The following is a 25,816-nucleotide window of genomic DNA, read 5'->3' on the forward strand; positions in this document are numbered from 1 at the left end:
GTTTGTGTAGTTAAATTAGCCTCGTCGGATGTTAATCTAATCAAGTTGGCCTTCGAATGTTGGCCTTGAATATCTTATTTGAAGTATAATTCATAAAAAAAAAGATGATGAATGTTTTCTGAGTTTTATGTGCTCGTTTGTATTTTCTTTGGCTTTTCTGAATTTTTATTTTTAGGTTTTCTTTGGATTTTTTTTTAACCTTTTTTCGGTGGAAGGAAAAGGTAGAAGCGTTGAAGATTATTGTTGTTAATCAAGAATTTGTTGAACTTTCTTGTTTTTATATAGGATAATCTCTTACAGAGTTCGTTCCGCCGATTGGAAAATCTTGTTGATAACTACTAGATGCTTGCTTGAGTCTATTCAGATGCCGCAGTCTGACCTTGATTAATGCTCTTTCCCTCATAATTATGGCGTTCATTGAGGCGCCCCTGATAATTTTAGATTTTTTTATCGGTATCTTGTTTACATACTCGCCAAAATGACTGTTGTTATCAACCTACTTAATTGTATTGTCCATTTGTTTCACTGGCAATAGAATTCCAATTCATATTTGACCGAATTTAAAAACAGTCTATAAACCGTATTGTTTAATTTTAATCGATAGGAAAAGTCGGTTTGAATTAAAATCCGGGGAAAGTTTTTATGTCGTGAAAGAATAATGACATAATAAGCTACAGAAACGTCGCTTTTCTATGTACGGAAACGTAAAACCGCCTCGTGGTGTTGTGATAAAACACGATCTAGTGAGTATCATATAATGCATTTCAAATAAGAGTTTCAACAACTCATTATTTCACGGGCAAATTGGTTGATTATTGACAGGATTTTTATTTATTTTATTTGTTTTATTTTTTTTTTTGGGGGGGGGGGGGTTAATTAAAACCCATACTTTTGTACGATTTATATCTGGTTGGTGCATTATTCAAATACATGTAGTTCTTTCAGAAAAAAAATTTAAATGTTTTTAAAATATGTTTTCCTTCCTTTGAGAATTGATTTTTCTTTTGGGTGTATAATTTAAAAAAAAAAAAAAAAAGGTCTTCGGGGGTGGCAATATGCCTTCCTCCAAAGTTCCTCTTTGCCCATGTTGATATCGTACATAAACGTAATTGCGTGAAGGAGGCGGTAGACAAACGATTTATCGTGGACAGTTGCATGTCAAGTTATTTCAGACTAATTAACTGAACTGCAGTAAATGGAGAGAGTTTTATGCCCGGTCAATCGTGGTACTAATACAGGGATTCACTACTCGGGCTAACGTTGTCATCAATGGGGATTAAACGTTTAGTTTTTTTTACGGCACCTAGTATTGGTTCGGGTGTACTGAACAGATTAATGAATCATGTACATGTGTGTTAATATTTCGTATACTTGTTTATTTTCCGAAAAAATAAACATTGTTTTGTACAGCCAGTTTGCAACTTTCCAACATCTGAACTCTTCTGGCTAAAACGACTCTTACAACGACATGTATTTTCTACAAATGACATTTGAATATTATTTCTTTTATATCATCATACAGTTAAGCCATAAAATTAAAAATATCATTTCATATTTAAATTTTCAGTGTCTTTGTCTGTAATAACACCATGAAACAATTTGTATTTACAGTCCAATAAATTCAATTGACGTATTGTTGGGGCGCAAGCGGGGTTTACATAATTAACAGGAATAAAAATCACATAAATATGTTAATATTCTAATTGTCCGTTCAGTGAAAGAAAGAACTGATCGTGGCCCGTAATGCGCCTATGGCCAAGATTAGTTCTTTCTCTCACAGAATGGGCAGTTTCAGGCTAATATACAACTTCATTCATTGACTTCTTTGTTTTTTTTTAGAAGGAACAGTTTCAGGTATGTGTTGTGAAAAATTCAAATTCATTCACTCTTCTACCAAACAACAACATCTCACTCTCTCTTTAGGAGAACTTCAATAACAATATAACAACAAGGGTGGTAATTTTGACTTGCAAAATCGCTAGATGAAATTAAATGATTTTACCAACCAAAACAAAAAAATGCATTGACCGTCTCAGATGCAGATATTTTTCCAGTGTGTGGATGAGGTTGACCGTCAAGGTTTAGTTTTATGAACTTTACCAGAGAGAATGAAGTCCAGATGATCGAGAATTAATTTTAGATATGTGACGAACATGATTTTCATAATATAGTGCAGTGAAATTTGTTTCAGTCTACGTTCGGGTTTTATCTGCTGTGATTGTGGTTACAAATAATTATTATGATAAAGTGAATTAAATTGAATTCGTGATTCTGAAAAGTGAAGTAGATATATATCGTATTGGAGAATATTTTCTGGTCTTTATACATAGTGTTTCTTCGCTCTGTCTCATTCTCCAGGTATTAAACATTAAGTCTGTTTCTTTACTTGCAAATGTGATGCCTTTATTCTTGTTTCCAGTTTACCTGTAGTCGCTAATAAGTTAACAGTTTTACCTTTCTTTGTCCAATATTGTTTTCTATCCATTATTTTTAGAATAGACACAGGTAGCTTATTGGATTGTTTTATCTTGTATAAAAGCCAAAAAGAACAAAGGAATACGTAACAAAAATATTTTAGATAGATATAAGTAATAAAGAATCATTCTTTGGATATTATGAGTAATAATTTCGGTCGAAGCGTGGTAAAATCTATCATAGAACCCTTCGGGCTTTATTAGATTTGACCACGCCCCGACCAAAATTACCACCTCATAATACACGAAGAATGGTTCCTAATTCCTTAAATGCAGACAATGGAATCTTGAGGCTGCAACATACATATAGATGCACTATAAAACTTATATTCAATGCACTTATACAGTCGATCGACGAGTGTCGAATTCACTCGATAATCATGATCAATCAACTAAATCACATTCATTTTTTCGACGATTTGAAATCTATCTCCAGGTGTTGTGTCTATTCAACAGATGTAAATGCGATCTTTGAAACTAGATTGAATTTCTATAGATATTTTAATTAAACTACACACAATTCCATCGAAAAGATTAATTATGAAATGATTATGAACTGAAATGAATCTATTTAATATCTTATGTTTATATCCGGTCTAAAAATACTGATTTTGATAAATAATCACAGCAAAATATAGCGTAAAATAAGTTCGATTTTTGTTTTTTTGGTCCTGTAATATCCTCTCAATAATCACTCTATTCCCTAAAGTACCATAATTATTTTATATTTATCACTCACGTATATGAAATAAATCAGTGGCTTACTCAAACTTCTTCAATCATATTGTTTGGTTTTACTAAAGTATACTATAGAAATAATTTGGTTTGATTTATAACAGGATTAAATTCAGTATGCATATATATTAGAGGTTAGTGGCAGAATTTTTAGATTGAAAATTTATTTCATAGTTTGGGCCGCTTTAAGAAAACCTTTGACTTATGGTATACTGTAACTATCAACTTCATGCACTAAAACAATCGAAAATGTCACTCTTCTCTTGCGAAATAAGCTCTGATGATGTGGACACACCACTAGCGTCAGTCAGAGTAATTTTGTTGATGTCAATGAAGTGAGTGATCGATAATGAAAATGACAGACCTGCGTCACATTGCCGTTTGACCCAACTACCCTAAAACCTAGGCTTAAAAGGTATGTTGACCTCTGTCTTTCACATGTCTCACTTAAACCTACTACTAATTAAACGCGAGGAATTTATATATATATTTATATTTAAAATCGCGAGAAGCATCCCTCGCGGATTTTAAAACCTCGTAATTATTTTCTGAGAGTTAATAACTATAAGAAATATGGATAAATGTTCCGCGTTCGCGATTTTATATTCTCGCGATTTGATTCAAAACAGCGGAATCGCGGAATTAAGTACTCGCGTAATATAAGGAATTGACAGTATATGACGCGGACACTAGTTTTAGAATAAATCTGCATGATCCTTATGACCTGGGGTTAGAAGTGGGGGTCAGGGGCAGATCAAGGATTTGGAGTTAGAGGGGGCGTGGGTTGTAGGCAGGAGGCTCCCCGTGGGTTCGAAGCAACGCCATGGTCGGGGCAAAGTCCCCGGAAGCTCCTGAATTTTATGATATTTTAGATATAGTCTTCAAAGTCAAACTCTTGTGATATTTTTACTGGGGATTATGATTAAGAAATGATAAAATTACAAATTTTCAAAGGTTTATAAATTTAAAACGTTAAAACGCGCAGGAAACCACCTAAAACTTCTTCCTTGCAGAGATTCTTTCACCTTTGAGGGATGGCTTTAAATTGATCAATTAGAAAAAATAGAGTTCGATGTTACTATGTTTAAAAAACAAACAAGCCAGCAGTATCAGTTATAATACACTAGGAAGATTAGCTATATAGTATAACCAAGTGTATCCACGGCAAAACCCTACTTGAAGCCCAGAGGGCGAAGCCCTCGAAAGCCCCTAGATTCTGAAGATTTTGCAGGGTAAAAACCCAAATTACTAAAAGGTGATTGAATTGTTACATTTGTTCATACGTGGACCCTGTGAATGGTTTCTTATACATGTACATGTATGTTAATCTTTGAACCCATGTTCGGGTGTTCTTCATAATTTACCGTTGAAATCACCACTTAGATCCGCCACTTGGGCTATTCATGCGGACATAACTTTGTTGATATGCATGAAATTGTAAAATCTGAGTGTCAACTTATAATAGTGCTGCAGTCTTGGGTTTTAGTTTTGTTGGTTGGAGTTGTTCAAACACGTTGGAATAAATAGGTTGTACGTAAAAAAAAATATACAATAAGGGGATGGCAATATTTAACCGGTTAACCTATTACTCTGTCAGTATGATGATAACTGGTTACAAAATCAGTAATCGGTTAGTATCAATTAGTTACATAAATAATGCTTTTGTTTTATGGGGGCACACGTATAACTAGTCATTGGTTATGATTGTACCGCAAGATTGCGACATGTTGGCAGTGAAACTATTTCATGACTGATTGCTCGCGGTCGTTGTTTCAGATTTCTTTTTGAGTAATTATAATGAGTTAAAAAAAATTATATTGCATTTTGATTTACACAAAAAACAGAACATTCCTATCGTGATTTCTGTGTTTTTTATAACAATAAAAATAATATGTCAAAAAATCTTGGTATTTTGATACAAGTATACGGTTAATCGGTCGGAACGATTAGCAATTCTTCAATCGATTTTCATCCCTATTGTAATATGTTGAAACTATAAAGTTTTAGTAAAAGTCGAAGACTCAAACATATAAAGGATCATAAAATCATTGTTTTCCCAGTCTCCAAAGACAGTACGCTTGGTTCGGTTAATTTAGGTCTTATTTGACAGAGAAAACGTATTTCAACTTACGAATGACGACAGAAGAAAAGAAAAATACGAAGCAAGAATACACCAGAGAAACAAAATAATGTCAATAATCATCTACAATGAGGGCAAGGTGTTAAATCTATCGAACCCGTGCTTCAAAATGTAAAAAGATACATAGAATTGTTCATCTTTGAGGGCATATCCCATTTACACAATATTTATGGGGAAATCCTAGTCTAGCTAGACAAGGGGTCACTCTGAGGCAGCTAACATTCGATCAATGTTTCCTCTAATAAAATTGGCTATTAGTTTTCTCTGCAAGACACTACAAGATGTTGTGCAAATTGGTTGGACTACTTGGGCATATCCATCCATAAACACTTTCCTGACGATGTCAAGTTGAACTCTAAATAACCCCAGACTAAAGACGAGAAAGTTCCGTGTATGATGTTTTATAAGCACAGAATTATACAAAGATGTGAATGATCAGAGTAGGACTTCAGTGTTATTAGAATAAAATGGTTTTATGTCACATGTCCTTTAAAAGATCATCTGAACTTAAATTGTCCTTAAATTACAATGCAGTTCTTTAATTGTTACAGAACATAACGACATAACGACATAATTAGATAGTAGTTTACATGGCTTCATTTACGACTTGCAAAGATTTTATATTCAATATTCTAAAAGCAAGTAAATCAAAATTAGATTCGATAATTTAAAAACAAATGAAACAAAAATAAATACGTTACAAATACCAATTCTTAAAACGTATATTAGCTGTTCATTCCTGCGCACATGAACAGTCGTGTTGAAAATAGCAGGTATCGTTCAAAACAACTTCATAAATACAACGTTTTTTAAAATCTTCTCTGTTTGTTAAAGCGTTAACGTATCGCAATACTTTACTTGCTATATACTAGATATCGCTCAAATCTTGACGCCGATCAATTTTCGGTTTCACGCGTAATTCAGTTGGTTGATTTTTCTCAAACCAAAGAGTTTCACAACAACTGCTGACACAAGCGAATAAGAGCAGACGGTTCGAGTCCTACACAATTAATTAATGTGCTGTTAGTTTAAAATGTATATGAATTTTTTCTCCTGTAAATTTTAAACAGCAGAATATATAGCCCGTAACAACACAGTTTCTCGGTAGATGCTAGTGCAATAGTTTTACTAAATTTGATAGCAAGACAGTTAAATTTTTTTTAATTTTGTAAATACATCAGTATATTAAAACATGTAATATCAGATGGATGCGAGTGGGATAGCTCATACAGCTAATCCCTGAAAAGAAAAACATATATTTCCCTCGGGCAAACCCTCGGGAAATAATTCCTGTCTCGGGTTTCATAGATCACAGTCCTAAATAAGTGTATTATATACAATGACAGCAATGGGATTAGTGAATAGCAAATGGTGAATAGTTTAATTTGATATGTATAACACTGAACTACTTATAACAAATATTATTCCATATACATTACATTTATACTAGTATGTACACCTTCAAATACGTTATCTGTGTCAGAATTTAGTAGCTCATCTTCCGATTACCTCGTAAGATTGGTAGTGAACAGCCATTGATTAATAAACAGTATCAATCAAGTCGCACAAATTCATTACTTTGGTAATTGTATTGTGTCTCGATTTCCCCCTGTTGCAATCATATTTCACGCTGGGTCCCATGCACTCTCAACGGTTTAGGTATCGCCTTCAAGCCTTATTTCCTGCCTGTTCCTGATCCTACTGCATTCCTGTGTTCTCACACGTTGCCTCTCGTCAGTCAAAATCGCAACGATGAACGAGAGACAATAAGATACAAGGTGTAATATTACATTTAGAAACAGGACTGTTTCAACGTGCGTCTATGGACCTTTTTGTCTTGACGTACAAAAAAAAATCTTACAGCAATTTTCGGAATTTGATGTCTTTCAATTCTTTCAAAAAATGTTGTAATTCCTTTAAGGGCTATTGGAATTTTATTGGCCATTTCATTTAACTGCCATTGATCATGACGTATTTACAATAGCCGAAAATCTGTATTCCACTGAAGCACGCCAAAGGTTTTCTTTTTTCGTTTTATGGTAATTAAAATTCAACCGAAATAATAAGCTTGCACTTGGTTGCTTCGCCTTACAGCTCTAGTGGTTATAGTTTCCTGTCATGGCGATGGGTTAACAGGAAAACATCGCTCTCCGGCCTTGTCATTAATCAATGCTATGGTAGCTAATTACGTTCATTGTCAGCTCTCAATCTGAGAAAATAAAATGTAGAATTGTCAAAGATTGCAAGAACAATTTTATTTGGATTCCGTTTAGAAAGACGTCTGCTAATAATGAATAACATTTTCCGTTCAGTCTGAAGTCCTATGGGTGTTCAGTCTGGCTCGTATTAATCCAATGACTGCGGAAGATAGTTACTGTAGCTCATGAATGTAAACCTATAGCCTCAGTGCAGTTGTTTCACGGATAGCCGGATTAACACTAGTTACGGATATCATTGAAGACTTATTGAAAGTCTCTGGTCGTAACTCACGAAATCGATTAAAGCTTGATTACATTCCGACAATATGTGTCAGGTCTTTAGTTATTTTGTCCAAGTCCGGGTGATAATGTTGCCGTCGGGACTGTAAAATCAAAGGTTGCAAAAGAGGCAAATAAGGCCATGTGTTCAAGTGTGCTAAAGTAGACAGAAGTGTCCTTAGGATCAACACACAGCATGATAAGATTTCCCATGCAAAGAGATTTTTGCTTGCTTTTCTCGACTCTGCTCGGACTCACAATCTATATGCTCTTCGAGCCAAAACATTGAATTCAATAAAACGATGTGAAAGTTATCCTGATAACGAAAAGGATGGGACACTGGGACTTTGATTGAGAGTGGACCAGTCTCTTAGAAAGCAATAAATATTGAAGTGTATCTCTCTATGTCTCCACATCAAAGCTGGACAATAATATATATATATATATATATATATATGTGTGTGTGTGTGTGTGTGTGTGTGTGTGTGTGTGTGTGTGTGTGTGTATATATGTGCAAAGTCATACCAAAAGTGCACGCCCTCCCACGTTCGTGTGCAGTTTAGATTTAAGTCTCAGATCTGTGAGAGCAACATCATAATTGAAGTGTATGCTTTACACGTTAATGTAAACCTCCGCCTAATGTTTCAGTTTTGTAAGGGCATTGTGATACCTAAAGGGTATGCTTTACACGCTCATGAATAGTAATCCTCACTTACGAAAGAGACAGTTGTCCTTTTTTGAAGAATAGTATAAACACATTATGTTCTGTTAAGTACAGATTCCGCAATGTCATGCCGCGTCCTCAGAGCTCATGCACACTACTAATGTTTTTGCTATGACCATGGCATTACACACATCAGAGGTCGTCCTTACAAAAGGTAACTAGGCTACGATTGATACCGAAAAACATTTTAGGACAAAATGTCCTCGAACAACATCAAACCTGCAGATAAAAAAATCGCTAAAAGGTAAGAGTTTTCTTTAATTTTGCCTCATAAACCATGATGTCAAAATATTACATAGCACATTTTTACTGAACAATACAGAACGACTCGGAATATATATATATATATATATATATATATATATATATATATATATATATATATATATATATATATATATATATATATATTTTACATGTTACATGTACGTAAACTATTGATATGGTTTGGAGTCCAGCAAATTCTAATTTAGCCTCACCCCGCTAGAAGCTTCAGAAATCTAGGATGAAGCCAACTCACTATAGACAATGATAAACACATTAGACAAAATCCGTTACAGAATGGTCTATGTTAAAAAATAAATGCCTTTTAAATATTGTTATTAAGTATATTAATGCAGATATTATGAAAAATATTGTTAAGGAAGCCGATTTTCTTGTCATCTTCCCTACGCACCCACTCCCTCAAACCGGAATTAACTTCTCCACTTAATTGTAATTAATGGGACAATCCGTATAGTAAAATAGTTCCATGACGATGGTAATTAGCCGATGCGCAGTGACGTTCAATCAATATCAATGAACGATGAATCAGGTATAAGTTTTATTCCTAGCCATGATATATTATTATCTTAACATCATACATTCACAGTATTATAGTTAATTTTTACGGAATCAGCGAACATTGGAATCCTTGCACAAAAACAGTATGCACGTCTGATGTACAATCTTACATAAATCAACTTAAAATTTTACTATTTTGATCCTACTGTCTGTTCCTTGAGCTCTATTCTAATAATGAGAAAACATATCTGCTCTGTCAGACAAGAAAATTACTCTGCAAGAATTATGATGTAACATACAATTAATGTTTGCGTGTACGTTGTATATGAAATCTAACTGTCTGCAGTTTGGATATCGAAATACAGTTCATGGAACAGAAGAATAAAAGCAAATAAAATGTTTCGACGGGTGTGGAGTATTCCATAAGGTGCAGATACAACGCTTTGCTCATACCGATTGTTTATTTATATCATTTTCTAATTTATTAAGTATTTGGTCAAACTCATGTCGTAGGTAGATCGATTCTACAACAAAGTCTACATGTTAATCCCCAAAGACACTTTCGCCGCAGTATATCACCATTAGAAGCGAGTGCGCAGACACTAAGTGAATTCATTTTCAGCTCAGTGAAAACCCCATATACATTGCTCTTGCTAAAACAAGACGTTGTCTTATCATTTGATAGCTAGACTTTACATTTCTATATTTCCAGCAATGTACTATATATTATGGAATACAACCAATGAAACTCTCGGATACAAATGTTAGAAATAAAACATTTGACCTGTTTTTATGAACTTTTAAGAATTACACAGCAAAATGTGTTTTTAAAAAGGCCGACCAAAGCAGGAAAGAACACTCAGACATTTGCAAAATATACATTGCATGGTACAAAATATTACGTCTGACAAAATAGTTAAAAGGTCTGAAACATCGGCTCAGAATAGAAAATCTTTAAGAAAAAGTGGTATTATCCTTCAGGTGAAGATTTTAACGATGTGGCACTCCTACATAAACGACGGAGAGCTGGAAAACAAAGGTAACTTCATTCAACGAGAATTTAATTGGACAGATATAGATGTGGATGATTTGAGCTTTCGTCTTAGGGGTCTGATTACTACAGACACAGCATGAGTGAAGTGAAAAACCACTCATTTTGCCAAACATCAATTTCTTAACTTGCAGATGATCTGAGGGCATTTTGTGTTGCGGACTCGAATTTTATATTCTTATTTGAATAGTCACATAAGCTTTTTAGCTAGATAGCTATCAGCTTTTGATATTTGAATCATATCTTCGTTGTCACTTACTTGATGACATTTGAATACGAAAATAGAACCCACAATGCAACAGCTGTGCTCAGTGTAATGTTCAAGATTAGGATCAGGTTGATACCGTTTGTTATATAAAACTCCCATACATCACAATTAATGTCCAACATAATTTCAATGGCATACATTATGTTTTCAATATAATAGCATTGAATAGCATCATCACTGCTAGTTTTAACATTCAAAAGATTGTAAACTAGTACATGTAATAATGACAGTGTACCTTAAATAGTTTGATGACCGATAAGTCAATTCATTAGTAATGAATTCATGAGATATCAATCATTATGCTTATTATAGGCATGTTAATGATTAAATACACCAGTTCTAACACCCAAAATTCATGAGATATACACATTTTTGGCATGCTATTAATTATATACACCGGTTCAAACAACCAAATCATCGATATAAGATTGAGTATATTTGTTTTCTTTTATCATTTTTCTTTTGTTTTTAGTTGTTCTATAAACAATGGATGTTTTTAAGAAATTTTTATCTAAAAAGTGTTTGCGAACGGTCATTGCCAAAGTTAACCGGAAGTGTTTATTTTGCTAGAAATATGACCAAAATATCGCTCAGTATTAGAAGTAATAAGGCGCTAAAATGATGCAAAAGTTGACGTAATCAACACAGTCCTCCCAATTAACGACTGGAAGACAAGAATAGGGCTGATTGGTCAATTCCTCTCTCACGTAATCCAATGATGTGATTATGTCAGTTCTCAGCAGCAAAGTACGACAGCAAGAGTTGCAAGTTGATATATTGCAAATGCTGCTATTAAAGTTAGAATCTTTAAAAATTATTTTTTTCCCGATTATTGCATTCATGCACTCTTCTATGGCTTTAAAAGATCTGATAATGTACATAATTAATAACAAAAAACAATGATCAGGGCGTTCTATGTACAGGACTTCGTATCCTCTGGCATATTCTACGATGTGCATGAGTTCATAGTGATAGAGCTATTGCTGTTTGTTATGACATGATCAAAACGAAGTGATATTTTTGACTTGTGTTTGCATTTGGGTTTTTTTTTTCGTTTTTTTTTTGTTTAATTTTAACTGTAAATGGGTGCAACTGGGGTTATGGAATTGTGTGGTTACACGGTATTGACACCGGGAGATGTTGCAACAGGTATAACACCATTGTCCGATATGTAGTTTGATTCGTAGACAAAATTAGAACTATTCGGACAAGACTGTGAACTTTGGGTACTTTTTGTTAACGAGCAATTAGCATATAGTTCTTGGCCAATTAGTTGGTCCAAACCAATAATTTGTCTCTGACAACGTGATAAGTGCATATTTCACAAGAGGGCAGCATTAACATTTTGCTTAAACCAGTAGGATTTACTTGTATTTACAATTAGGATGGGGTTTTTTTTTTTATATAGAATTGTACCAGTTTTGTCCAACTCCTATTGTCTTTTGCTTACTTACATTTTATTTTTTATTTTATTTTATCTTATATTAGAGAAAACATTCCTACCTTTTGATGTGCAGTGTTAAAATTAATTAAATACATTTTACTAATTAGGGGGTACATAGTTGCAAAATTGTCATCACTTCATTTAAAAATGAAGATTTATTGTTATTAACAATGAACATAAAATTGTGGACAGTCATTTGGTTTTTTCTTAAGGTGTTTTCTTTTCTTTCTCTTTTTTTTTAAATGAAACGCTATAATTTTATTAAACATTCCATTGATGTTTAAAATGTATCAATTAAACTTAACTATAATAATTTAGTTTAAATTGATACATTTTAAACTTTTGATGTAACACATTATCCGGATTATTATTTTTCTTTATTTTTATCTGGAAAATAACGTGGTTTAGATCAATATCAAATTTTTCAGTGAAGGTTATGTTGTTTCAGACATAGCATCAAGTTAGCAGGAAGATACGTTTTGAGCTTATTTAATTCACTATGCCTTCGGGGGCAACGGGTGAACAACCATGCCTTAACGTTTTTTGCATCTGTGTTTATTTTATGTTCGAAGTAAAAGGTTCATACATTCAATCTTAGCTAGATTAACCGCCTCGTAAGAAGACGCTGATTTGGCTAGATAAACGGACGGTGTATTTATCAGATCTTTTGAAAACATTTTGTTACTGTTTGCAAAAACCTTTCGTGTAATACATGAACACGTATAAATTGATGCAAGCTTTTATTGCCTCAATGTAAAAACTAAAGTGATAAATTAAATTTTACTGACGACACTAATGATTTTCTCATTTACATATAATTAAAAAACTTTTACCCCCCCCCCATTCAATTTAGATTGTCTGTAAATAATATCTTTAAATATACAAGTCCAATGTTTATGGGAGAGGTCATTGTTTAGGTGTCATTTCGGTTTGACAAAATACGTGCACTTTTAAAATTGTCGTTTTTTCAAGTGAAATTAAAAATAAGGTACTCACCTAATGAAACATCCTATAACCCAAATATTGGCCATGCCTGCGAACAAAACTATCAGTGATACCATAGATCCCATTAACAGGTGCGCGGAGTGGGGAAGGGGGGTGTAGTTCCGCCAGTGAGGATGAACGATGACACTCATTAAACCCTGCAGGAGCACTGTAGTCGACAAGTTGGCCGTATTTAGTTCCGAAATGTTACTGGCCATTTCTTTCTGTGTGATGTTCTATCGGTCTGACCAATTTCTGTATTATATTTCTGTTTCTTGGAACTTCATCAACCTTCGTTGGCGAGGCTCCTCCTTCCAATGAAGGGACTAAATGATATAAACACTTCTCTGTAAGACCACCAATTTCATTGATTTTTTGTGTCATGTGTGGATAAACTTGAGATAACAACTTTTTGCAGTATGATATAGACCAGTGCGAATATTAGTTATTATCAAATCATCAGTATGCACAGTTCAATGTCATATGCATTATCTAACAATGAAACATGCTGTGGAAGATTTCCCTTCAGGGTTATATAAGGTGTAATTATTACCAGTAAGATCATGCTGAAAGAAATGTCTAGCATATGCATGTTTTTTCTAGAGTTTTTCAAAAATAAATAATTGTTACCAACGTCATAAACATTTTACCTGCTTCTATTTCTCATCTATTATTTTAAAAAAAATCTGATAAAACCGGAAGAGAATTCCCACGAAAGAAATAAGAATTACAAAATTCAAACCATTACATTTAATACACTCTGCTAACAATTTTATGTATTCTTATAAAAAGAAAACTAGTCGTTATGATGTAAATATCAATAGGAGTTGGCTCATTAAAGATCTGTCAGCCAAGCTCTGGAACGTATTCGGTAGCAATAAATGTTCTTCGAAGACAATAATACATAATATTACTTAGCAATAAGTGATCTTTCATTCTTCAAGTATTCACGACCATCTCTAAAATTTAAGGATGTCAACGAATACTAGACTTTACCACTCGGTCACATCAAAAAATATTTTCTTGACCTATTACTATTTAAAAAGCAAATAAAAATCGTAAAATATGATATTAAGGTTTTTTTTCTCAAAAGATTAAGAATTTGAGCTACAAATGGAAACAGTAGTTTTATTTTTTCAGAGTGTTTGGGCAGTACGATACAGTCTGCTCAAGGCATGATGAATTCGATGTAGTTTTAATTTTAAGTGGCTGGTATATTGGTGCACGAGATCTCCTCTGCATGATTTTTGTAGATCAAAATTAAATTTTTTTTATATATATATATATATATATATATATATATATATATATATATATATATATATATATATATATCACATGTATGTGTATGATGAATGTTTAATACAATACAACACTGATTCGGTTCCGAAATGAGATTTCTGAGCACCACCATTCTTGTAGATTAAGCGTCAAGCATCACAATAATATTTAGAGTGGTTTAGGTTTCTATCTCTTATGTAATGGCGTTTCGAATTCCCAGGTGCACTGTGTATGATGAAAACGAAGTCTCTAGAATCACCCAGCAAGTCCTAGATTAATTATAACCACTTAACTTGGTTTTTTTCACCAAAGATCGGTTTCGACTACTTGCATTATCTCATCGAATAAATCAAATAGGGTATGGTTCTTAAATGCGAGTAGAGCTAATGTCCGCAAGAGTGATTACGAATATTCATTATATTCAACATTATTGGAACTGCAAACACATGCAGATATATGAATTGTTTTCGTAAAATCCATCAAAGAATGACACATTTTACGCAACACAAAAATTAATTAAAAGTTTTATGAGTGAAAGCAGGTTAATCGTTATCATTATTTATGTTCCTGTAATTGTGGATACTAATAATAGTTTTCCAAAGATCCATCGGGAGAAGTTTACCTGCCAAATGTTCATTGCCTATTTTAACCAAAAATACAAAAATGCAGTGATTCCCATATATGTACCAATAGAGACTTTGTTGACTTTGTTAAGCATTTCTATCTCTGAGTTTTAATAAATTCATACTATCATAGTAAGTAAATTTATATCGATAATTCTATATACTAGTACATTTGATTTATTGTTTACATGTAGTGGTATATTCGACATGTAAAATGACATAATTCTCTCGATGTTAAATTTTTGTTAACATGTTACTTTAAAACTTTGATATACATGTATTGTCCTATAGCTTTGATTCACATATTACCAGTGTTATTGTCCTATAAGCTTTGTTTCACATATTACTGACTAGACGCTAGACAGCCTTAAGTGTCGCTTCTGTGGTATGTTTGAGGGTACATTGTATATCATTGATTTTCATGAAGTCTAGCCTACAGTACCGATCAGACCCAACCTAACACCAGAGTAAACCCCAACTAAACCCCGGTTTTACTTTCTGGGTTAACTTTTGGTTTACTTTTTGAAAATTTGGGTTTACTCGGGGTTTACTTTGGGTTTACTCGAGAATTGCTTTTGGAGTCAACTTTATACACTGAAGTGTGAAGCAGACCTGTATTTTATCTTATCATCCTACTGCCTGTAATTCATGCCCCTTGTATATTCCGAATATACATGTAGCGTCTGCTTTCAGGGTATTCTTCTGATCGGGGTTTACTCTCTGTGTCCACTCGGGTTTACTTGGGGTTTACTTTGGGTTTACTCTGGGTTCTTTCTAGTAAACCCAGAAAGTAAACCCAGGGTTTAGTTGGGGTTTACTTTCTGTTAGGATGGGTCTGATCGGTACTGTATGTCTCTACTAGCGTGCGCCCAGTTCTTGCCACATTTTAAAACAATTTAACCTCACGTGCAACTGCTGTATCCAGTGTGGTACCCCTACTATCGATGACGATACATCTACTCGATATATGCCTAAAATATCTAGAGGAAAGATGCGCATGCGCAGGATTAAAGGGAAGTAATTGTTTGCATCGAAAGAACACACGTTGCGTTATCACAGTACCAATTCTCGCCACCTTTCAAAAGGAATAAAATCATGCATTTAGAACTTTTCAAATGGCGCTGTCATTGCAAAGCAAGATTGTCCATTGAGTATTTTATAATTGTGATGCATAAACAATGGTTTTAAAATATATTCAAAATGTATAACAGGTCGATATAAATAGGCCTACTCCGGCTGAGTCAACGTAAGTTCGAGTCGAACCGACATCATGTAACGTTTTGTTAGATCATTTTCATACGGGATTCTGAATGTGCTTTGCAATTTAATTTTATCAAGATAACAAGATTACAACTGACACTATCGAATGGTAGTTAATATTCAGTATGATGATTAGATTGCATGTAAAACATTAAAATAAAATATTCTCAGTGTTCACTGTGTTTGAGTTCATAAAATCGCTAGCTGCTCTCGTAACAGCTTCTTAGCTGCGTGCATTTTATGAATAAATATGAAAACATAATCGGTTCAGCTTTCTGTATTTACGATATTGAAATTAAATAAAGTGAAAATACAAACTTTTTCATGATATGTTACATGAAAATGGACAATTAGATAGTTTTAAACACTGTAAAATTAATTAAACATGTTAAATGTTTATTTTTTAGGTGATTCATTTAAAATCGTTTCAATCAGTAAACTCATCAGATCCTGTAAGAAAATACATCACAAATGTAATAAATAAACAACAATGTAAAACATCAAAATTATCACAGCAATTCATTAAGTCATTTCAATTATAATTTTTTTTCCTCCATACAGATTGAGCAGAAAGGGGATACGTCTCCGAGATATTTGCCTCCTCTATTCAAGAACAATGGAGATGAACCCAGTTACAACAGTCGTCGCACTGTACCCAAAGTGTGTCGGAACAAACCCCTCATTTGGATCTCTTGTACCGCAGAGATTGCACATAACCGATTCATCGTCATCAGATGCAACTCCTGCTTTTTCTTTTCACTGGCTTTTTCTCCTTTTCATTTCGCTCTCTTATCTTTTCTTCCTTTTCAGCCTTCCTTTTAATATCCCTCTCAGCCTTCCTCTTTTTAGTATATTGCTTTCTTGTCTTTTCCTCTTCGTTAGCCTTCTTTTTTACCTCCCTCTCAGCATTTCTCTTTTCAACATCATCTTTCTTCTTTTTTTCCTCCTCCACCTTCTCACAAAGTTTCTGTACATGATCATTACTTGTGATGACTCGTGCCTGGGTTACCAGCTTTCGCCTAGCTGTCATTGGTTTTGCTGGAACAGGTGCAAAGATTGAATGAAGGTTTTCCGGAATAAGCCCTTCAGTGACAAGTGGGTTTTTTTCTACAAAAGACCCGCAAGCAGAGCAAAGTGTTGTTAACTGTTTAGCGGAGTGGCCTGGTTCAGGCTGGAGTTTGTTTGTACAGTGCTGATATTATGGGTTTCTGTCAGTTGAGATTTGTCTATGGCATCTCGATTAAAAGGTGATATCCCGTTCTTCCTGAATGCTTCTTTAACCCTCGCTGGGGCACAAATTTTATCAATGGTGTGGGACAGCACAGATGGAAATTTGGCCCTGTTTACTGTTTGTTCGTGTGCCCCAGTTGTGTAGCTGTGGAGCTGAATTTGCTTTTAAAGGACCATTGATACTAACATCCAAGGGTTGAAGTATGTGGGTAGTATGTGGTGGAAGGCCAAGCAGCTCTACCTGGTTTTCCCGTGCACATTCAATCAGGTCTAATGTTGTATGGGAATCATGATTGTCCATAATGAGAAGGACCGGTCTGTTTGCACCTTTGTTTGGGAGGAAAACCATTTTAAACAAAAGCAGAAACAATTCACTGTCCTTGTATCCGCTGTCAGAATATCCAAACAACCAGTTACTAGGAACCTTATATGCAGTATGAGACAAACTCTTCTCAAAAATGATGAAAGTTGAAAGCACCCTTCCGTCGCCACAAATACAAATATGAGCTGTCAAATACCCGGAAGAAATCACTGACTGCTTATAGCTGTGATACCCCTTCACTGCAATTACCTTTTGCCTGGATTTCTCTTTTCCGCTCCAGCCTGTTTCATCACAGCTGAAGATTTGGTTAGGCTAACTCCAAGTTTGTCAATCGTGTCTTGAAGTAGACCAAAATACTGCTGCATGTCTTTAGGATTTGACATCCTACCCCTGCTTCGATCTTGTGCCTCTGGGGTTTACGTGTCGGCTTATGAATTTTCTGAACCATTTATCACTGGGACCCTTACAGGTTAAACCTTGTTGTTCGGCCACTCTTTTTTCACAACAGATATAAGATATTGCCGCATGATTGATCTGGTCATATGGAATCCACGGTTTGCTAGATATTTGGCATACCCCACTAACGCCAAATCTTCCTCGGGAGATATCTCTGAATCCGGACCAGGTTTAGAATTAATTGCTTCTTCACATGATCATCAAGAGTTTTTCTTGGAATGTGATACTCAACTACTGCTTTGCTCACAGAAAGATCTTAATTGTGCTTCGCAGTGACTGCTAAGCATAACTGTTTTGATGTGTATTGTCTTGTTTCTTTGCTATACCTTTTTGACATATCTGAAATATGATTATAATTCATAAAATGTTGTTTTCATGAAGATTGAAGTGCAAGGTTTTCATGCATTTTTTTTAGATAATTAAAAATTAGATTTTAATAAAAAATATTTTCATCAATTTCACTATCAGTATTGGAACATTACTGGAATGATCTTTAACTACATACTGTAATATAAAAATGATTTGCATGTACAACTACAAAAGAGTGTATATATATGGCATCATGAACCATGTGGGGGTCCCAGAATACTTTCCCAGGGTCCTCATGGTCAAATGGATAATTTTTTAAGTGGGTGGTAGGGTGATCCCAAACATATTTTAGGCAACTTTTGCAATATGAATGAAATAAATTCCGAAATTTTTACAAGGAAGTGGGCGCATGTTAATCAACATCAAATTTTTTTCTTTAAGTGATAAATGTAATAGGGTATATAATTGGTGTATCTGAGTTTCGCGAGAGAAGCGAGCGAAGCGATGTGAAGGCAACGAGTTTCCTAGATTTTCTTAATTCGACAACCGACATTAAACACTAGATATCAACTTCATGATGTTTTTTATCAATTCTGTGCCGTTGCACGGCTTAATTTGTGTGTATTTGGTATCACACGTATCCGACTTTGAATTCCAAGCAGATCCCAGACTTTGCTGTAAAGGTATTTGATGAAAGTCTAAATTCACATCCACTAACCTTAAAGTCTTACTCCCTATCTTCTGGTGGAAGTTTATCCATAACTTGTGGACTGTTCGAGCAAGTTCAAGTTCCCTTCCTATTTAAGTAGAGTTTGTGTACATGTACTCTGTAAGATTTCCAATGCTTCATCTTCTTTTGCACAAGATATGAGACCATCATCCACGTAAAAATTTCGGTTCACAAATTCATACAATCTTGGGTCACAATCTGTTTTTTCTTAAACACATTGTCTTAAACAATAAGTTGCTACTACCGGAGATGGTGAATTACCAATAGGGTGTACACACATACGACAATCTCTTAGTAGTAGTGTTATATTATTGTCTTCAAACCGAATAAAGAGTACAGATTTCCTGTGATCTTTTTGAATAAATGAAACATTTATTCAATGTTACCTGTCACTTCTATAAAAAAACCTATTTTCTCCTTTCTAAATCTTGTCAATACCCCATGAGACTGTTTGTTAAGTCTGGACCACTAAACAAAAAGGAGTTAAGGGACTATCTTTGGAATGTTGTGGAAGAATAAAAACACGCCTTTTTGGTTAGGCTTTTGGGGATTTATTGACTCCACAATGCAAAGTGCGATGCCCGTAGGAACCCGTTTTCATCGTGGTTACACTATCCATAATCATCAGGAACTATATTTTTTTCCGGATAGGCCAGATTGATCATCCTCGGGTGTTCTCACAAACATATAAGAGGCTGATATATCATTAGAATTTCTCTAACATCTGCAACTTTCATGTAGGCTGGACAAGGTAGAAAGGTTGAACTTCTTCCTTATGGCAAGATATATAATTGTTGTTAGTCACGACGTGAGGTATATACAATGAATGTCTCTTTTCAGCTTTGAATGTGAAGTCACATGAAATGTCAATGGTCGCTGCTTAAGATTAAGATGTGCAAATTTGGAATTAAAATGCCTTTGAGGATAAAAGTAGGGAAATAGATATAGATTGTAAGGAATTGATAAAATAACGTCATTTGTTGATACATGTATTAAAGAAAATCTAGGAAACTTGTTGCCATTTCGTCGCTTCGCTCGCTACGCAGCCTCGCAAAGGTCAATGGTAGGGATTTTTTTGTTTTTCATTTAATATTTACAAATTAATAAGACTGCCAACTCCCGTATTTCCATTCCCCTTCCTTTACAGATGCTTCGTTTGAAATAACATTCCGAGGTCAAACTTAGTGTAGAAATTACTTAACATGAAGAGTTAAATCGCCTTATGTGTCACGTACATGACCCTGTGCATGAACTATATATTTACACTACTTGTTAATTTCTAGAAAATTACCTCCAATTCCATGACAACTGCTATCATTCAAAATCCCCTACACGTGATGACAATAAAATTGATATACATGTGAATTTTGAATTCAAGAGCATCTTCATCGCGAGCTTATTATTGCAGTAAAAAGAGCTATTAATTCGTTGGTAAAGAAAACCAACAAAATGCACGATCGTTGAGTCTCAATATGAACAGACTGGGAGAAGCGGCAGAGAGATCAAATCGCGCCGGGAATGACACCGTCGCGACAATTTGTACTGGAAGTCAATATTTTCACATACAATGCACATGTATTTACTAGCATCCTATCTAGTTAAAGTGCTGGAAAACCAACAGTTTAAAATTTTTGTTTTAGTGTTTCTCCTTATAACTGAAAATAATATCGATTAAAAAGCATACTGATAGATGATTTAAAAAAAAACAATGGACAAACAAAGCCTGGCTTTGCTGTTACCACAAAGCATAAAAAAGTCCTCATTTCATAATTCATATAAAACCTCATTTTTCACAATATATGGCACTGTTTGTTCTTTATCAATGTTTATTATTAGATCGTTTACATATATATGAACAGTTTTACCTAAAAGTCAACCACGGTTTCATTTGGATGTAGCAAGAAAAGACCTTGTAAATACGACATAGTTATTGCATAATTATTTTGTACGAGGAAAGATCTTGAAATTACCTCTTTATTACGACAACTTTTTGCCGTAATTTCCTGATAAAAATATTTGTTTATGCGGCACTATTCCTATTCCGTAATTTACGCCCGGTGTTAAAAAGATAATCGAGAATTGACCAAATCAACTTCTTGAATATTGGGGCATGCCAAATAAAATTCGACGAGGCATCCGAATTAAACTGAGAACATCTTTTGATTGTTTGAGACATTTTTATCTCTCTTGAATTGAATTGTTTTTACTTTGATCATTTTTTGGTTAGTTTTGGTAAATTGATAATTATTTAATAGTCAGAAGGTGCGGCCGGAGGCCATTTGTATTTTGTTTGTGATAATTGTAAGTCCAGTGGGGCTGTATTATAGATGGTTTGAACTCCGGTGGATGAGAAGTATATATGTCAAATAGGCAAAAAAATATGCAATTTTAGATAAAAAATGATAATTTAAAAAAATTCATTCAGTAAACATACACAAAACCCCCAGGTGGATTCGAACTCATGACCTGCGGTTCACAAGCCTGATACTTCAACCACTGAGCTATGACGATATACATCTGAATTGATTGATACAAACGATTTAACAAAACATTTCAATCGCCATCTTGTGACGTAATGTCTTAAAATGTCCCGGTGTAGTGAAGTACCTTAAGGAATGCTCAAGATTGAATTTAAATTCTTTGTAGAAAATAAATTTCATAAAACAATATATTGAATACACCCTATCTTAATTATTTATCGTGATCTTAGGCTAATAATGTGGTGCTCCAAGAGGAACTCTCCTAAGGGATGGACCTTCCACTAGCTCGGAGCCAGCGCAGCTTGTGTCATGAGCTACGGCCATCACCCCCCCCCCCCCCCCCGGCAGCTGCAGATTCTATGAATCTGGAAAACAGGATGAAGAAGTTGGAAGAAAATCTAGCCAAACAACACAGACAAACTGTTGAAGAAGCATTAAAGAATGTAAGGACTTTAGCGTCTAGACAAAAACTAGTCTCCCCTGGGGTACTTATTGCAGCCTTAGAGGTCCTGGTAGATAATGCCGGAGGCAGGAGGCCATCCTGATAAAGATTTCTTCCAAAAAGCTTTGATAGCATGCAGACAGCATGCGGATCAGCAAGATTTGTGTAGTTTGTGCCTTTTTATCACTTACAAGTAGAATTATTTTGTCAATGACTTATCTTGTTTACATCCTGTTTCTGTCACAGGGGTACTAGCTAGCTGCAATAATGTAGCCCTCTCCGATTTTTTATATCTGATGCTTACTGGAGAGGGCTACAATTCCACAGGATCTCCGTAATGGTGCAAAATTAATTTTTTAATGCGGCTGACTTCGGTCTATAAAGATCGATTTTATATTTGTCTTCCTTGAGATAAAATGATTTTTTAATACAGGTTGAACAAATTAATCGTATATAAATCAAAGCCAGATAAAACACATCAGCATGTTTACCAGTCGTCTTTTTCAGCAGCCATGACAGTTCTCGCGTGATTTTATGGGATGTACGCTTGGAGTTTTGATGGGCTTGATAACGTGAATGTCAGTGTAAATAATTGATCTTACCTCGTTATATCACTAAAACATCATTTAAGGAAATGGTATATAATGGAAAATTCATATTTACCGCGTTAATTATGTTTATAATAAGGGAATTCCTATATTCAGTTCAAGATCCGCTCCTGAATTCTCATTGGCTGTCCCAAAATAAAATCGGTCAAGGTCAGTAGACATGGCGGACAAATTCAACTTTCGTTGTTGACATACACGAAAAGTAACCGATATATGGACTATACTTGATATTTTTGGATTAATTTATGCCATAGACATCTACAACGTTTGAGTTCAGGTAAGAAATGCAAATGTTATCGTCATTTATAAACGATTTGAGACGAAATCGTTGCGGGAGTGAATCACTCCCGCACTTGCACCATTACGGAGATCCTATGGAGTTGTAGCCCTCTCCCAAAAAAAAAAAAAAAAAATCGGGAGAGGGCTACATTATTGCAGCTAGGGTACTAGCCTCCAGTTGCCTTTTTAAGTCACGCGTGGCAGGGACTGGGAGTTTTTTTTTTCAAAATTTAATCATGTTATTGTTTATATTCTAACCAAGTTGAGGCTAAGAGACAAAAAAAATGCCCTGTCATTCCACAGAGGCAGTTGGATGTAGAGATTGATCCCATCATCTTCAAGGAAAATCCTAGGTAAGTTAAGTGGATGTCATACAGAGGAAAACATGTCCAGTCCCTGCCAGTAGGTGTAAGAGCAGAGGAAATTGCAAAGGGGAAATTTTTTCACTTGAAAACTTGACCTTTAAAGACCCTGATTTCTATATAGCTGGAAATTTGCATAAGCATATTTTAGAATGGGAATCATTAGGGGCTAGTGAAGAAGTTTTGAACTGGTTAAAGCATGGGGTAGATGTGAATAACTATTTTAAGCATCTTAAAGTTCAAGCATATGGCAGTGATTTACCATCGCCCATTTTTTCAAAACAATGCTTCTAGTTGTAAAGGGTTTAAAAATTTTATCGCTAAGACCTTGTTTGAAAGGGTTAAAAATTGGTCCATTTCATTATGGGGAAAGGTTGGGGAAACACAGCCTCCATTTGTAGTAATGCCCCTTACAGTAGAGCCATAAAAACCCTGGCTCTGTCTAGATGAACGCTACTTGAAGTTGTGGATCAAAGATTTACCATTTGTACTAGATACACTGAAAGATGTAACAAGTATTTTACCTCCTGATTCTTGTATGACCACAGTTGATGATAAGTCAGGTTATGATCATATTCTTTTGTCCGAAAACTCTAAGAAATATTTTGGGATTCAGTTTGCGGGCTGGTATTTTGTATATAATACTCTTCCCTTTGGCTTTAAAGCAAGTGCTTACGTATATCAAACCACAGGTTTAGTAGCAACAGGCTTGGTATACCTTGCTTACAATATATTGATGAAAGATTGATAGGAACTCTGTCTTTAAACAGCTGTTGAAACTTACCAATAGAATTGACAGAGAGAGTACTTTACATAGTATGCAACATCCTTGTTAGGCTTGGTTACTAATTGTAGGCCTAAAAAAATCATCACTTCAACCAAATAAATCCTTAAAGTTTTTAGGATTAGTTATAGACTCATGCAAACAAACTTTTTTAATTCCAGATGAATTGAAAGTTACCTTTGCCAAAATGAAGGGTCATATTTTAGGGGTGTTGCTAAAACGCGGAAGGGAAAACGGAATGGAAAGCGGAACGGAATGGAAAATATCATCACGTTTATCGCTTAAAAAGGGTATAGACTGGCCAGAAACGATTTACTTTGTATCTTTTATTTATATCTAATGTATGATAATCAACATGTTGCTATCTTATTAATATTCATATGAATGTCTATCAATTATAGCATATTCATTCGGCTTTAGTTGAGTACGAAACGGAAAAATCAAATGTATACGAATTGTGAAACATTAACATGATTAAACGAGCAAATTAGCTATAACTTTTTACTTATTTTTCTTATATGGTATTGCTGGCATATCAGCGTAACGTACGAAGTTATTGAAAGCGTTTTATGCGTGTTTTGAGTATTTTTATATTTCAAATATGATGTACATGTATATACTTACATCAAAATTGAATTTTCGGTGTTTTAGACGATCTTTTATCATACAGACGATACAGTATCATTGAGATGGAAACAAAAACCGTAGGACTGACGACATTAAAATTTAAAATACAGTAAACAAAAAAATACCCGGTAATTTGTGAAACTAGTATTTTTAGCAATGCAATTTTGCTTACATTTGCATTACTAAGCATTTGTTTATTCCAGCAGCTATATACATATGATCCGAATAGAGAGCTCTAGACGTTGCCTGGTTTGATTTTCCGATTATATATTGGGACTATAGTCTGTCGATCCAAAAATATTCATGCAGCACATTTGGACGATTTATAATGGAAAATGTTGACATCTTTTCTCCATTTGGAAGTCACTCAGAAGACCTTGCACAATTTTTCAACACTATCATCTGGGTCTGTTGAAATGCAAAACCCCGTAGACTTCTTTATTTTTAGCCGTGTATTTATACCAGCTGATAAGCTAGAGAGGACGTTTTAAAGAAAGAATAATGAGAATGTTTAATGCTTCTAAAAGAGAATCGCTTGAACCCTGAGGTATATATAAATATACAGCAAAAAGTGAATCGAGGATATTTTGGGACAGAATATAGTGGTCAATACATGTACTGTTAATTTTGAGGAAATAAATATTCTTGAATAAATAATCTAATATTGCTAATCTTTCAAAAAATTAAAAAGGTACATAAAGTTTATCGTTTTAGCATGATTAACAAATCTATGAGGTAAGTAACATTAGATAAGATTTTCCGTTTTCCCTTCAGTTCCGCTTTCCGTTCCGTTTTCCGTTCCGCGTTTTAGCAACACCCATATTTTAGTGAAACAAGATGTTGATTTGCTTACTGTACAAAAATTTGCAGGAAAATGTATCTCATTTATGCTTGCAGTCCCATCACCAAAATTGTTTATTCGTTAGGTCAATAGAGCAATAAG

General features: G+C 34.5%; 1 protein-coding gene and 1 pseudogene across 1 annotated transcript in view; both read right to left on the minus strand.

The window, feature by feature from the left end:
* LOC128168008 (rhodopsin-like) overlaps positions 1 to 13,383 on the minus strand; it is a 39,803-nt gene extending 26,420 nt beyond the window's left edge. The window contains exon 1 of the mRNA XM_052834055.1: positions 13,093 to 13,383. Within this exon, the coding sequence (XP_052690015.1) occupies positions 13,093 to 13,298 (206 nt within the window). The 5' untranslated portion in view covers positions 13,299 to 13,383. The remainder of the gene's footprint in view (positions 1 to 13,092) is intronic.
* A 3,277-nt stretch (positions 13,384 to 16,660) lies between these two features.
* Positions 16,661 to 18,653, minus strand: LOC128167665 (uncharacterized; annotated as a pseudogene).
* Positions 18,654 to 25,816: the final 7,163 nt, after the last annotated feature.

Source organism: Crassostrea angulata, chromosome 10 (genome assembly GCF_025612915.1).
Source record: "Crassostrea angulata isolate pt1a10 chromosome 10, ASM2561291v2, whole genome shotgun sequence".
Taxonomy (NCBI): domain Eukaryota; kingdom Metazoa; phylum Mollusca; class Bivalvia; order Ostreida; family Ostreidae; genus Magallana; species Magallana angulata.